Source organism: Myotis davidii, unplaced genomic scaffold (assembly GCF_000327345.1).
Source record: "Myotis davidii unplaced genomic scaffold, ASM32734v1 scaffold13, whole genome shotgun sequence".
Taxonomy (NCBI): domain Eukaryota; kingdom Metazoa; phylum Chordata; class Mammalia; order Chiroptera; family Vespertilionidae; genus Myotis; species Myotis davidii.
The window spans coordinates 3,316,108-3,330,435 of record NW_006286243.1 but is presented as its reverse complement, the minus strand read 5'-3'; the positions used below and the strand labels follow the sequence as shown (position 1 = coordinate 3,330,435).

The 14,328-nt window shown below is 36.7% G+C and overlaps 1 protein-coding gene across 1 annotated transcript in view; it reads right to left on the bottom strand.

The window, feature by feature from the left end:
• CFAP54 (cilia and flagella associated 54) overlaps nt 1-14,328 on the bottom strand; it is a 236,245-nt gene that overhangs the window by 116,547 nt on the left and 105,370 nt on the right. The window contains exons 31-39 of the mRNA XM_015559991.1: nt 13,771-13,885; nt 13,141-13,238; nt 12,233-12,463; nt 10,871-11,013; nt 8,927-9,108; nt 7,156-7,383; nt 4,485-4,708; nt 4,252-4,387; nt 705-813 (exon numbers count right to left, since the gene is read on the bottom strand). Coding sequence (XP_015415477.1) covers nt 705-813; nt 4,252-4,387; nt 4,485-4,708; nt 7,156-7,383; nt 8,927-9,108; nt 10,871-11,013; nt 12,233-12,463; nt 13,141-13,238; nt 13,771-13,885 — 1,466 coding nt within the window. The remainder of the gene's footprint in view (nt 1-704; nt 814-4,251; nt 4,388-4,484; nt 4,709-7,155; nt 7,384-8,926; nt 9,109-10,870; nt 11,014-12,232; nt 12,464-13,140; nt 13,239-13,770; nt 13,886-14,328) is intronic.

Here is a 14,328-nt window from a genome sequence, read left to right as displayed (position 1 = left end):
ATTTTAGCAGTTATGTCTTTTCTATCCCTTCTATGGCAGTCATTATTTTGATAACCAGCATTTTTGACACATTTTCTCACATCTGCCAGTCCCTTTTTAGGATGTAGGGGATAATATAAGTCACATTCTGAGTTATGGATTCCAAATTTGGGGATCTCCTGAGTTTTAACAGATAAGATCAAAAAAAGGAGAACACACGTGGGAAGAATCACACTCTTTGACTGGAACTAGTCACATATCATGACCACATGAATCCTTCAACTGTTTATTGAATATGAGGGGATACTTGGATTTATCCTGGACAGTAAAACCTAAACTTTGTGGCCACCAACCTCCTTCTACTGGACCCTTTACACTACTCTGCAGCCCTTCCATCTTCCCTTCTCCTATTTACCTCAAGGGACAGTCCACTCTTTAATATTCTGAAATCTCCTACCCTATCAGCCGTGGCTATGCTTTCAAACCCCTGCTTCATGAAGAAAATCTTCAATACCCAGTGAGAATGCCTTCAACTGCTGCTCTTCCCACCTACCAACATTCCCACATGTGAACCTCTTCTCTTCTCCTCCCCTTCTGCCCGGGGTGTTCTACCCTCCTGTCCAAGGCCAGTTCCCCTGCAAACATTTTAATTATGGAAGATCTGTCAAGCAGAATGCAACAGCAAACCTTGCTTTAAAAGAGTTTCAAGGTAAACTGGTACTCACCTGAAAGGATGAGCTTTTGGAGGAAATCTGAGTCGTTTTCTGTGTCTATCAGTTGACTGGGGGGAGAATTAATCTTGAGTTGCTTCCCAATAAAATTTCGGCAGGTTATCTTAAAAAGGAAAGATGAAAAAATATAACTTAGGTATTTATAGCCCAAAATTTGGCTTGCTTAAAATGTTTATCTTATTTTTCATTTGTCAAAAATAAAAAAGAGAGACAAAAGGATGCTACAAATAAAAACTCGCAGAGACTTTTGGGGAAAAGAGTAGCCACATAATTTTTCGTATTTCTTTAGTACAGCACAGCTGGAAGAGCATTAGGCAAATTATGTAGAACAATTAGAATATAATTTTCAGATATTCTATAAATTTACAAGCCTGAATATATCTCCCATTATCTAAGTTGAGACATAGTTAAAATACAGGCTGCTTTTCCAATGGCAGATTTTTCCACCCTACTCATAATTAACACAATTTAAACTTCCCTGGTGAAGTTTTTCAGAACTAACTTCCCCTATAGTATTTTAAAAATTTATTTTCTAACAGATACCTGAGTTCTAAAATTATAAAATATCTGAAAGTGAAACATTTTTAAATAGAAGGAAATTATTTTAAAAGGTCCAAGATCCTCTTCTCCCTGTTGCTCCCTTCCCACTCCTTGAGCTCACCTATTGCTCCAAATACAGCCCCCCTTGCACCCTAGTCTGATTAGATGCTGCTGCTTGATTGTCCCCTGTAGGTACTTCTACTATGAGATGTAAATACAGTCTAATGAAATGCAAATTCTTTCCCACAGCTTTATATGGTCCTATTTGACCTAGTCCTTCCTACCTCTCCAGCTTCATTAAACAAAACTTTATTGAACACTTACTATGTGCCAAGCTCAAGGACTATATAGCAGAGAACAAAGAAAACAAAAATTCCTGTTCTTATGAAACTTATTCTAGTGGAAGCAGAGAGATAATAAATAAAACAGAGAAGTACATTATAGAGAATATTCAAGAGTTATAAATACTATACAGAGAAATAAAGCAAACAAGCACAAAATTTTAAATAGAGTAATGAAGAAAGTACTCACAGAGAATATAGCATTTAACAAAAATGCAAGAGAAAAGGCAAGGGAAAAGTCAATATGGATATTGGGGAGAGGAGGATTGCAAGCAGGGGAACAGCAAAGGCAAAGACCCTGAGGCAGAACTGTCTTAAAGAACAGGGCAACCTGAGGAGGAGTCACAGGAGAGGAGTTACTGGGGAATACACGGGGAGAAGTTATGCAGGGCATTAAGGCCATGATAGGATGTTCACTTTAACTCTGAAGCAGATGGGAAGCTGCTTTTGGGTTTAAAATGGGGTAATGACATAGTAGACTTAGGTTTTTAAAAGTTGTTCTATCTACTGCATTGAGGCTAGACTGAGGGCTGGAGGCAGAGTTTCAAGGAGGTTAGAAGCAAGACCACTAATTAGGAAGTCATTGCATTGATCAAAGAAAATATAACTGTAGCTTGGATCAGAGCAGGGTTGTGGAGGTAGCAAGATGTGGTAAGGTTCTGAATAAATTTTGAAGGTAGAGAATTTGGCAACCAATTTGAAGTGAAAGCAAGAGAAGAATCAGGGGTGTCCCCCAGGTGTCTGGCCTGAGCAGCTAGGAGAGTGGTGTTGTTCAGTGGTTGAGCGTCAACCTATGAACCAGGAGGTCACAGTTTGATTCCTGGTCAGGGCACATGACCAGGTTGTGGGCTCTATCTCCAGTCGGGGGCATGCAGGAGGCAGCCAATCAATAATTCTCTCTCATCATTGATGTTTCTATTTCTCACTCTCCTTCTCCCTTCTTCTCTGAAATCAATAAAAATATATTTGAAAATTAAAAAACAACAACAATGTGGAAGACTTGGCAGAACAGGTTTGTTTGAGATGAGCTAAATGTGAGAAGTGTATTAAATATCTAAGAGATAATGTTGATTGGGCAGTCCAGTATTTTGATGAGTCAATTTGGTTAGGCTTAAACCATGAAGGCTAATGAAGGAAAGAATCTATTTTTTAACATACATAAACCTCAATCCAGTTATTCAATCAAACTGTAATCTAGGTGCTATTATGAAAGAATTTGGCAGATACTAATTAAAGTTCCTAATAAATTGACTTTAACTAGGGAGATTATCCTAGGTGGGCCTAACCCAATCAGGTAAGTCCTTGACAGTGCAGGTGGTCTCCAGACTCCAAATTCCAACCAGCCTCCAGATCTAAAACTGTTCTGGCCCCATTGGATTCTCCCTGAGTGACTTCTTATGGATAACAACTTCTGGCCCCACCTGTAGGGTCCCTTCCTGCTCTTGATCCTAACTGCTTACCCTACAGATTTTGCACTTGCTTAGTCAGCCCCCATGATCATATAAGCCAAATCCTTGTAATAAATCTACAGAGATAGATGATAGGTAGGTAGGTAGGTAGGTAGATGATAGATAGATAGATAGATAGATAGATAGATAGATAGATAGATAGATAGATAGGTCTTACTAGTTATGCTTCTCTTATTGAACCCTGACTGGTACAGGCAATTAGATATGTCAATACAGAATTCAGGAGAAAGGTCTAGAATGGAGATGTAATTTTGATAGTCATTATCATAAAGATGATACTCAGACCCAAGACTGAATTAACTCACTGTGTCAAAGAATGTGCACAGAGAAGACAGAGGACCAAGAACAGAGTCTTGGGACACACTTAACACTAAGATATTGGGGAGAAGGGGAGTAAGCAACAAAGAAGACAGAAGAGGAACCCCTGTCTCTCTTGTCTGCAACACTGCAACCTGGGGCCTTCTTTCTGTCCCATCTCAGGACCTCTGCCCTTCTTCCTTTGGACTGGAATGCTCTTTTTCAATGAGTGGCTGGTGCCTTCCCATCAAAGGTTACCAGCTCCAAGAGGCCTTGCTGATCATGCTTGCTAAAGTCTCCACCTCCAACCACAGCCTATCTCTATTCTATTTACTCAGTTTGTTTCTTCAGAGAACTTCCACTGATTATAAATCTTTTAATACATCAGTTTACATGTTTATTATCTGATTCTCCTGCCACCTCTTCAAAATTAAGCCCCATGAAGCAAGAACTCAGACTGTATTCTCTCTACATAGAATATACAGGAGGAAAGGATATGCAAAGGCCATGGCGGAGCTTTGTGAAAAGAAGAAATGGAGTCCTTGCATGGCAGCTGCAACACATAGGCACACAGACAGGTATAGGGGCAGGCACTGGATGTCAGCACCCATGGATGCCAGAGGCCCGTGGGCAGGACTATATGAATGTAATGGCTCTGATACTGGTTCAAACACTGTCCTCACTGTTGCTAATGGATAAATGAGCCCTGATAAGAACTTATTTTAGTTTACCCTGTTATAGAAAATACTGGCACATAGTTGGCTTTCAATAATGTTTGTTGATATGAATGATAAATGCCTACATGAAACTAATAACATTTATCTAATTCCTAAATCTTTGTTACATGTATACTAATAAGAAATCACAACTGCATAAATAATAGAGTCAACCCACCTTCTCATTATATTCGGCCTCATATCTTCCACAAGGTTGTTGAGTAATATCTGGGCCCTCGAACTTGGATATTCTCAGAAGGAGCTGGCGCTGTGCATACACCAGGAGTGGTGTCACTTGCTCTGTGTATCTCTCACTAGACAGGGTAAAAATACATTAAAAAGCAAACATTAGTTAAAACATTTTTTTCAGTGAAGTCTATCACTTTTAATTGCCCTTTCACCAGTACTTACTGTGAAATTATATTGAACTGAATGGCAAGTGCTACTAGTGTTTCCCATTTTTCTACTTGATACAAAAGTTCCAGAGATTTTAATACAAAATCATGGATCCATTTCAAATCAACCATATTTACATTATCAAAAGGCTGCTCAAAAGTAAGGCTAGAACCACCATTATCATTTTTAATATTTCCATAGCAACTTGGAACACTGTATTCTCCTTTTTCTTCAATAATCTGCAGGAAGCACATTAAAAGTGTGATTGCAGATTTTACTACACATTTTTTGAAAGTTGAATGTGATATATAAAAATACAATATGGACAAGACTGAACAGAAAAAATTCAGAATATTTTTATTACACAAATGAAACTTCATAACACTACCTAATGTAATGTAACTTTTGTGATGATGGAAATGTGCTGCTACATCTGTGTTGTTCTAAAGAGCAGCCACCCAGCACATGTGGGTACTGAGCTATTGAAGTGTGACTAGTGCAATGATAATTTCAATTTTATTTCATTTTCATTTATTTAGCCTTAAACTTAAATAGCCACATGTGGCCCTGGCCAGTGTGGCTCAGTTAGTTGGAGTGTCATGCCATACACTGAAAGGTCTCGGGGTTTGATTCCTGGTCAAAGCACAAACCCAGGTTTAGGGTTCAACCCCCTGTGGGACAAGTGTGGAAGGCAACTGATGGATGTTTCACTCTCACATCGATGTTCCTCTCTCTTCCTCTCTCCCTCTCTTCCTTCCTTTCTCTCTCTAAAAAAAAATAATAATGTTAAACAGCCACATATGGCTAGTCATTACTATATTAGCACAGGCTAAAGTCTATACTTCTGGAGCATAGTCACTATCTAAGTTAGGATTTTGAACCTAATTTTTAAGGAAAAACAGGTTTTATTATATACAAATAATTAAGTTTCCCTAATACATTGGTTACATTCATCAGTTTGTAGAATAATATATGCAATTCCCTGATGCAAAGGTCAAATCTATTGAGAAGGAAGTCTTCTAGAAGACTCTCTTTTAGCCTAAGTTAAAGCATTACTGTGTGAGTGTTGTGTTCCAAGCTTTGAGTGTCCAGAGCAGGGGTCCTCAAACTTTTTAAACCAGGGGCCAGTTCACTGTCCCTCAGACCGTTGGAAGACCAGACTATAGCTTAAAAAAAACTATGAACAAATTCCTATGCACACTGCACATATCTCATTTTGAAGTAAAAAAAACAAATGTTTTCGGTGGGCCGCATGTGGCCCGCGGGCTGTAGTCTGAGGACCCCTGATCCAGGGTATATGTTGAATCTCTGTTATAAAGGTGCATATATTTATGACTACTATGTTTTCCTGGTTAATAGAGCCTTTTCCCACAATGAAATGTCCCTTTTTATCTCTCAAGTGTTTCTTGATTTGAAGACTATTTTATCTAATATTAATATAGCCTCACCAGTTTTTTTCATACCTACTGTTTTTATGATATATCTTTCTACTGTTTTATTTTTAATCTATCTTTTTCTTTATATTCAGATTCTTATCTTGAGGACAAGTATAGTTGTCTTTCTTTTTAATTCAGTCAGATAATCTCTGCCTTTTAATTGGGATGTTCAGTCCACATATATTTAAAACTAGAGGCCTGGTGCATGAAATTTGTGCATGGGTAGGGTCCCTAGGCCTAGCCAGTGATCAGGGCCTTCCGGCTGCTGGCTGGGGTCTCTCTTCTCCAGATGCCAGCTGGGACCTTCTTTTGTTCTGTGCCACCCCCTGGTGGTCAGCACACCATAGCAAGCGATAGAACTCCTGGTGTCCCACTCAAACTCCCACAGGGTCACTTTGCATATTAGCCTTTTATATATATGTAGATAGTTATTGACATAATTTATTATTTTTCTTTGTTTTCTATTTGTCCCATATGTTCGTTTTCCTGCCTTCCTTAATTAACTATTATTTGGTTTTCCATTTTACTACTTTGGCTTTTTAGCTATATTTCTTTTTTAGTAGTTACTCTAGGGATTATTAAACACATCCTTAACTTATTGCCTTCTACTTAGAGTTAATATTGTACCACTTTATAGCTATATAAAGTGTAAAAACTTAGGACAGTTTAATTTTATTTACCATCCCAGTCTTTTATGCTATTGTTGCCATATATTTAACATCTGGAAATTACTCCATGACTCAATGTATTTATGTGTTCACTAATTTTCATTGTGTTTAGGATATGGTATGTTTGAATTTTATCAATTTTACTTTCTTGCTTTAAAGCCTAATGTGTAAAATTTTAAATGTAAGTTCTACCAGATATGAAGTAACAGAACAGGCATAGAAAAACAGTGAAATAAAGATTAAAAAAAACAAACTTTATGATCTCTTTTGGGATCTTTTTCTTTCTTTATCAAAAGATTTCTATGAGGATTAAATGTACTAAGGTCAGTTTATGTAAAAGCTGGGGCTTAGTAGATGTTACTTTCTGTTCCCTTTAAGAAATTAAATTTTCAGAGTAAGATATTTGTAATTAACAGCAACGCAAGATATATAGTGAACCAAATAATAATGAGAAGCAAATGAAATATAGACAAACCAACAAAGAACTGAAGAAAAATATTAATTTCCATTTATCCCAAGCTGCATGGTACAAAAATATTTGTTAATTGAATACAATAAAAATAATTACCCAAACACTCTTACCTCAATAGAATTGGTATTTTGTAGTTCTATTAACATGTCAATAAGTAGGTCTGCTCCAAAATAGAATGGTAATACAGAGATAGAAAGGAAACCATCTCGACTAATAGGAAATACTTTACACAGGTCCACTGCTTGTTTAAGAAGGATCTGTAGCTCCTGAGAATAGTTCCAAAGGGCCCGACAGCAGTTCTGAAGCAGAGTCCAAAAGCCGCCACGGTGAGCAAAAACCTAAGACAAACACAACATTCAGAAGACCCCCAAGTTCCAAAAGTTACACATCTCTGAACAACTTCATCTTTCTGCAATATTGATGTCAATAATAAAAATAACACCATTTGTTCTGTGCCAATTACATGTGCTAGATATTGTGGTAACACCTTTGCAGTATCATACCTCCTTCTTACAATAGCTCCTATGAAGTAAGTATGTACTAGTATTCAATTCAATTTATAGATAAGGAAATGGAGCTAAGATCATAAATCTACTAAATGGTGAGCTGAGGTTTGCACTTTGGTGGTCTGACTCCAACACTCCTAGGTGCTGGGAACGTGGCAGTGAACAAGAAAAGCCAGGTCTGCTCTCATGCTGCCTCAACTTATTAGGGGAGACCAACACTAGAAAAGTAGACAAATAAAAATATAATTTCACAAATAGTAAGTTGTAAAGAAAAATAAAACAGAAATGAACTAGGACCTCACAAGGATAAGAGAACATATCCTTTTAGACAGAGTGGTCAGGAGAGAAGTCCTCTCTGAGGAGGTGACTTCCTGAATGTTGAGTTGAACAAATCATGTGAAGGTGGTGATGGGGATGTTGGGTAGGGGAGAGCAGTTGAGGCTGAGGGGACAGCAAGTTAAAAGCATGGAGGATGAACCAGAGGGCTGAGAAGCAAACAAGTTTACCAGTTTCAAGACCACTGAGGGGAGAGTGGACTCCACAAAAGCAAGAGGAGCTGAGTTCTGAGAGGTGAGCAAGACCCACACCTTCTAGGTCTTGAAGTTGGTGGAAAGGAAAGCAAGATGCAATGTCATGGTCAAGGAGATTATGTGGATTGCTTTACATTTTTAAAAAGCCACTCTCCACTCAACAGAGAACATGAGAACTTAAGTGTGTTTCTTTCTTGTATAGAAATGGTACATTTTCTCTCACCTCTTAAGAGGATTAAAGTGTCTCCCTCCTTACTAAGAGAAAAAGGAAATTAATTTCTTTGTAGCAAATGACTCCAATTTGAGTTTCATAATCTACCATATAACATTTAAGAAGAAAAAGAGAACATTTGAGAAGAAACACAAGTGGCCTGTAGAACCAGAGGCCTGGGGCAGAGGCAGATCTTACCTGTGGTCTAGAAAGATCTTCCCCTGCTAGAAGAAAGAAAGGGGTCTATGGTGGCCCAGGAAGGATCAAGTTTCCAGAGAGAAAACCCTGTGTCACCAGAGAAACCCATGTCCCAAGTTTGGCAAGAAAGCAGCAGAGGGGTGTGTGAATATCCATGAAGACTGTATAAACAGGAACAAAGGCCACCTCTTCTCCAGGCGAATGGATGGCTGACGTGAGAGGAGCTCACCCCTCTCCCTGACAACTTGACAATGTGTAAGACCTCATTACCATAGCAGGCAAACCTCAAAAATGACTGAAAGAAAACCCAACAAATTTAGTCTTAACACTGAAACTAAAATTATACATAGTAAGCAAATAGATACATCTTACACACCCAAATTTATGGGTTGAGATTTGTGTCTACCACATTAGCAAAAATGAAGGACCACCTTACCATTGCTCTCCTACAATATAAAAAGATTTTCATAAAATGGTCCAATAGACTCAAAGTTGCTGCTCTATCCTTTTCTTTAGCATTAAGAGCTCCCTGAAAGTCAGGGTCATTCACTGTTTGTATCTTAGAATCAGTTTCATCATTCATTTTGGAATCCATAAATATTGAAAACTCTTCAGCATCTACAGTACAAAAATAAAGGATAACGTTATTTGAAAACAGAGAGTTAAGTTCCAGAAAACAGAGTAGGTGGTAAGTATCAAATGAGTAATTCAGATAAGAACAGCTATATAATTTTGGAGAAAGGACAGGATTATCACAAACACAATGAATCAGGGAAGGTTTCTAAAGAAGGAAGCACTTAGATTAGGTCTTAAAAGGTGGCATGATTCAGCTATGAGGGGAAACTATGGAGAAGAATATTCTAGGCAGGGATTATGGCCAAGGTATGTCTTGCGTTTTGTGTTTTTTTTTAGGGACCAATGACAGGATCGCACTGTTTCTTAATTTACCCCAAAACTGGCCATTCTCAGGACACATACACTAAAAGGTAAGTAGTATTCCCCGGGATTAGGCAGTGCAGCAACCCAGGCCACTCATTCTCCTGTTGGTGTGGTATAAAAAAAGAGGATTTCTCCTGCCGCAAACCTTCTCTTACTAGTAGAACTCTGCATTACATAGTAAGTCTCAATAGCAAAATATTCTATTGCTGACTTCATGGAGCTCTTAGATAGAGAGCTAGTTTTAACAAAAATCAAGAAACTATATATTACAATCTACATACAAAACTCAGATTCTTTCTAGGCTAGGAAATTTACTTTCAAGTACTTCAATATTCATAGTATGACATGCAGGTACTCGTTAAACTTAATCTACACCCTAGAAGAAACTAGAAAGCATGTCAAGTACTTCAAATATGAATCAACTCTCCTGGGGCAGTGAGCCAGCATATGCAGTACCTTTTTCAGCAATAAGTTACATAGTACTTAAAATACCATTATTAGAAATCAACGTAAGAGACTGTGTAACAGCATAAAAAATCTTGGCGAAACTGGTTTGGCTCAGTGGATAGATTGTCGGCCTATGGACTGAAAGGTCCCAGGTTCGATTCCGGTCAAGGGCATGTACCTGGGTTGCGGGCACATCCCCAGTAGGAGATGTGCAGGAGGCAGCTGATCGATGTTTCTCTCTCATCGATGTTTCTAACTCTCTATCTCTCTCCCTTCCTCTCTGTAAAAAATCAATAAAATATATTTTAAAAATCTTATAATTTTTTATTTGTGAAGTGAGTGGTATTCAAGAGAGGTGATTGTTCAGGTATAACATCATCAGTGTCGATGGAGAGCCCTGTTCACTTGCATCTCTCCAACCTCTTAGAGGCCCCTGTCACCTGGCCTGATGACAATATTGGTTGGTTCTGCCATCAGAATAGTATGGCAATCATCTTGGAGTAAGCTCTCATGGAAGTTGCTAGTTGGAGATCATAAGGCAAGAGTAGACTGCCTGGAGTTAAAAATCGGTTCGATTGAACAGCTGGCTATATGACTGTTTTCATGCCTGCCTGCATCACTATGTTTGGTGGAATTTATTTTAAAACTTACTTCCACTAAAATATAACCCCTTGACCACTAGGGGCTACCAACTCTTCTAAAAGAACATTATATTTGCTAAACAACCAAACTGTTTTAAGTCAGAAAACAATATAGGTATTTCCAAATATATATGAGATACTAACATAAAAATTGAAATTTTTAAAAATAAGAGTCTCCTACAAAAAATTACAATTCAACTAAATTCCTGGGTCATTGGGAAATGGTGCATGTAATTCTGTGTGTCTGCCCAGAGTGGTGTGTGTGTGTGTGTATGTGTGTGTGTGTGTGTGTGTGTGTGTGATTAGTGAATAAAAATCTAGAGGCAATTTGATAATATGTTTACGTATTTTACCTGATGGTAAATTTATCCTTCTTTTTTTAGCTGTATGAAGGAAGTCAAGCATCACTTTATAGTTTTCTAGAGTCAATTTTCCTGTTGGTAATACTGTTCCTGAATTATATAATGAGAATATACTAGGATCGCATGATCGGAAACTGCAAGAGGGAAAAAATCTTATTAAAAAACATTATAAGTAAAATTGAATTAAATGTCAAATACAACCTACTTTAATGTTTTAAATGTTTGTGAGTTAGTGTTCTGTATGTTGCTGACAGAGAAATTTCTCATCACAGCCCTGCTCAAAAACTCTTAATGATCTCCCACTGTATATAAATTAAAGTCCAGACTTAATAGACTGTTAAGACTCTCCATGACCTGGAACTGACCTACTTTGCAAATTATCTTATACCACTCTCTATCATATACCCAAGATTCTGGTTAGACCATTTGGGGTTCTTATCCTCTGTTTTTCCTACCTGGGCTCTAACTCCTGTTTTCCACCCACCTGGAATGCCTATTTCTCTAACCATACATTTCTAAATCTTGCCTATCTATCAAGAGACAGGCCAAGTGGCCCTCCCCCATTAAATCTTTCCTGTTAGTCTCAGCCAGAGTAAAGTGACCTTCCTGGGAACAAAGAAGACTTTATGAGTACTTTGTCTGTTCCCATTATCTAGAATTATCCATGAACATTTGTGATCTACCCTACCAAATTCTAACTTTCATATCCTGTTCATGCTTGCATGCCCATTGCACCTATCTCAGAATCTTGTGTCTAACAGGTGCTCAACAAATCTTTTTAAATGACTCTACATCACCTTTTTAATGGCTGCATAGTGTTCCATAAATACATTTATGTATTTATCTTCTATTTTTATCTCCCATAACACTTCAGCCAAAGGTATTCATTAAGAGCTCAAAAATGTCTTTTGAATTAATAAGAAAAACTCTATGTGAGAATATATGATCTATGTTTATAGAGGCCTACAATATATATTCATGGAAGCTTAAAATATCTCTAAATGAAATAGAAATTTGCCTAACGCCCACTAATGTCTACAGTTATTATGCAATTAATATTAAATTCCTCTTGGAATTATATTTTCTCCTTTTACTAAAAGTTTTATTGAGAAACATGGTCAAGATATATGCAAATTAGTACTTCATAAGAGCTTATATCCATCACCTGTTTGGGAAAGATTCTAAGACAAGAAATATATCAATAGAAAAAAAAGAAATGTATCAGTTACCAAGTAAGACAGAAGCACTCTGTAAACCTCCTTAAGTTATTATCAACATTGAAGCCCTGGGCATACAAATACAATCCATGTTCTTAAAACCTCAAAAGTATTACTTATTGATAATATACTATACCTGACCATTGTATGTGAAATGCCAAATTTCATCTTCAGACGTTCCCCTAGCTTTATTAAAAGCATGTTGAAGTGTGCGTTTGCCAGATACAGGTTCATCTGAGCCCTCCAGGGCATCTCTTCAAGCCATATTTGACGGAACCTCTTCTTTTTAATATAATTAAGTATTAGAGGATTCAAGTTATCTACCAGGACTCGATGTGCTATTTTTCTAACATCAAATCTCTTATTTCTGCCAAGGGACAAAGAAGTTTTGAAATTATACAAACTTTCAGATATTTGAAGAGAAATGATTCCAATTTGTACATAATCGAGAAGTCACTTGGCTGCCCTTATGCAAATGTAACAGGCTTATTTATCATTTACTTAGTACTAAAAATGTAAAATAGGACAATAAAGAAGGCACAAGAATGAGCACAAGGGACAAAGTCACTACATATTGTCTCCAATTCTCTCTGATGTCTATGTCCTAAGCTCAAACCAAACAGAGCTTTTCTTTTCTATAACCAAAAGGCCACTGAGATTAGACAAATAAATTATAACATAATTGTTCACATTCATCAATTAACTTAAATATTAAACAAGAAAATCATTTCTCTGTGTGGTTCCTTGAAAAATAATAAAGCAAAATTTTTTTTAACTTTAGCTAGACTGGAAGGAAATAAAACATCACTGATAATGATAAAATAAGTTCATAAAACCATACTCAATATGATCTGGAAAAAAACTAGTATTTCAAAAATTTTCTAGTTAGTACATAATTTAAGTATAAAATACATTTGTTTAAAATTATTCCTACCAAAATCTCAAAATGCGTTTTGCTCTCTAGTTAAGCAGTATACCCCTAACGCCCAAAATAATGGGCTTCAAGTAAATGTTTACTGAATAAATTAAATAATAAATGAATACCTTTCACGTTCTGGCAATTCAGAAACATGTGGATTTTTGGATAAAAAGTCTCTTAGAGTTCCCTTTTTTTTAGATTTTCTTTTTGGTATTTCTGTAGTCTTAATACAGGAGAAAACAAAAATTAAGTTCTGAATACAATATTATAATTAACTCACACTCTAATGTCTATCTATTGACATTAAAATACAGTGGTTTCTTTATAGCCCTCACTTAAAATTATTATCAAAAGTAACAAAAATATCCCTGTAAACAAAAAAAAATATGATTACAAAAATATCCAAATGAGCCCTGATCGATATGGCTCAGCTGGTTGGAGCATCGTCCTGTACACCAAAAGGTGGCGAGTTCAATTCCTGGTCAAGGCACATACCCAGGTTGCAGGTTCAATCTCCAGTGGGGGCACATGTAGGAGGCAACTGATCGATGTTTCTCACATCAATGTTCTCTCTCTCAAATAAATTTTAAAAATTAAAAAATATATCCATTTGAAAACTTAAGAATTGTAATGTATAGCTATAAAATTATGCTTGTATTTCCTTCTTTTCATGTTATAATAAATTATAATGCAGCCAATAGTCTGTAGATACATATATCTCTTCATTTCATTTGCTCAAAACTCATGAAACTTACCTTCCCAATCTCCATTACTGCAGCTTTGTACTTCTTCACAGATTTATCCATTTTGTGACCCAAAATATTGTCCTTATGTTTCATTTTTTTCATTCCAAGTAGGGACTCATTTCTCCTAATACAAAAAAGGAAAAGTTCGTTAAATGAATCTGCAAGAATTTACAAAACTACCCCAAAGTAATTAATCTTTAATGAGTGTTGTCACTAAAATTATGCAAGAAGAATTTCCAAAATCGTTTGTGACCTATGCATAGACTGTAATATTCCTGGTTATCAAGGAATAGTTGGCCTCTCAAAAGAGCAAAATGTAAATAGTACCATAAAATTTGATTTAGAGATGACATGTGATGCAGAAAAAATGGAATTGCACCAAAAATAAAACATGAACATTTCATTATAAAACTAAGAAGATAACTACATAAAAGTGACCCTAGACAAGCTACCTTGCTTCCAACAGATTTTAGTCTTTTTGGTTCCATCATGTGCCAGCTTCCAGTCACTATCACCTTCTGGATACCAATAAGAACTAAGCATTTTAGATTACTATGTACTAAACTC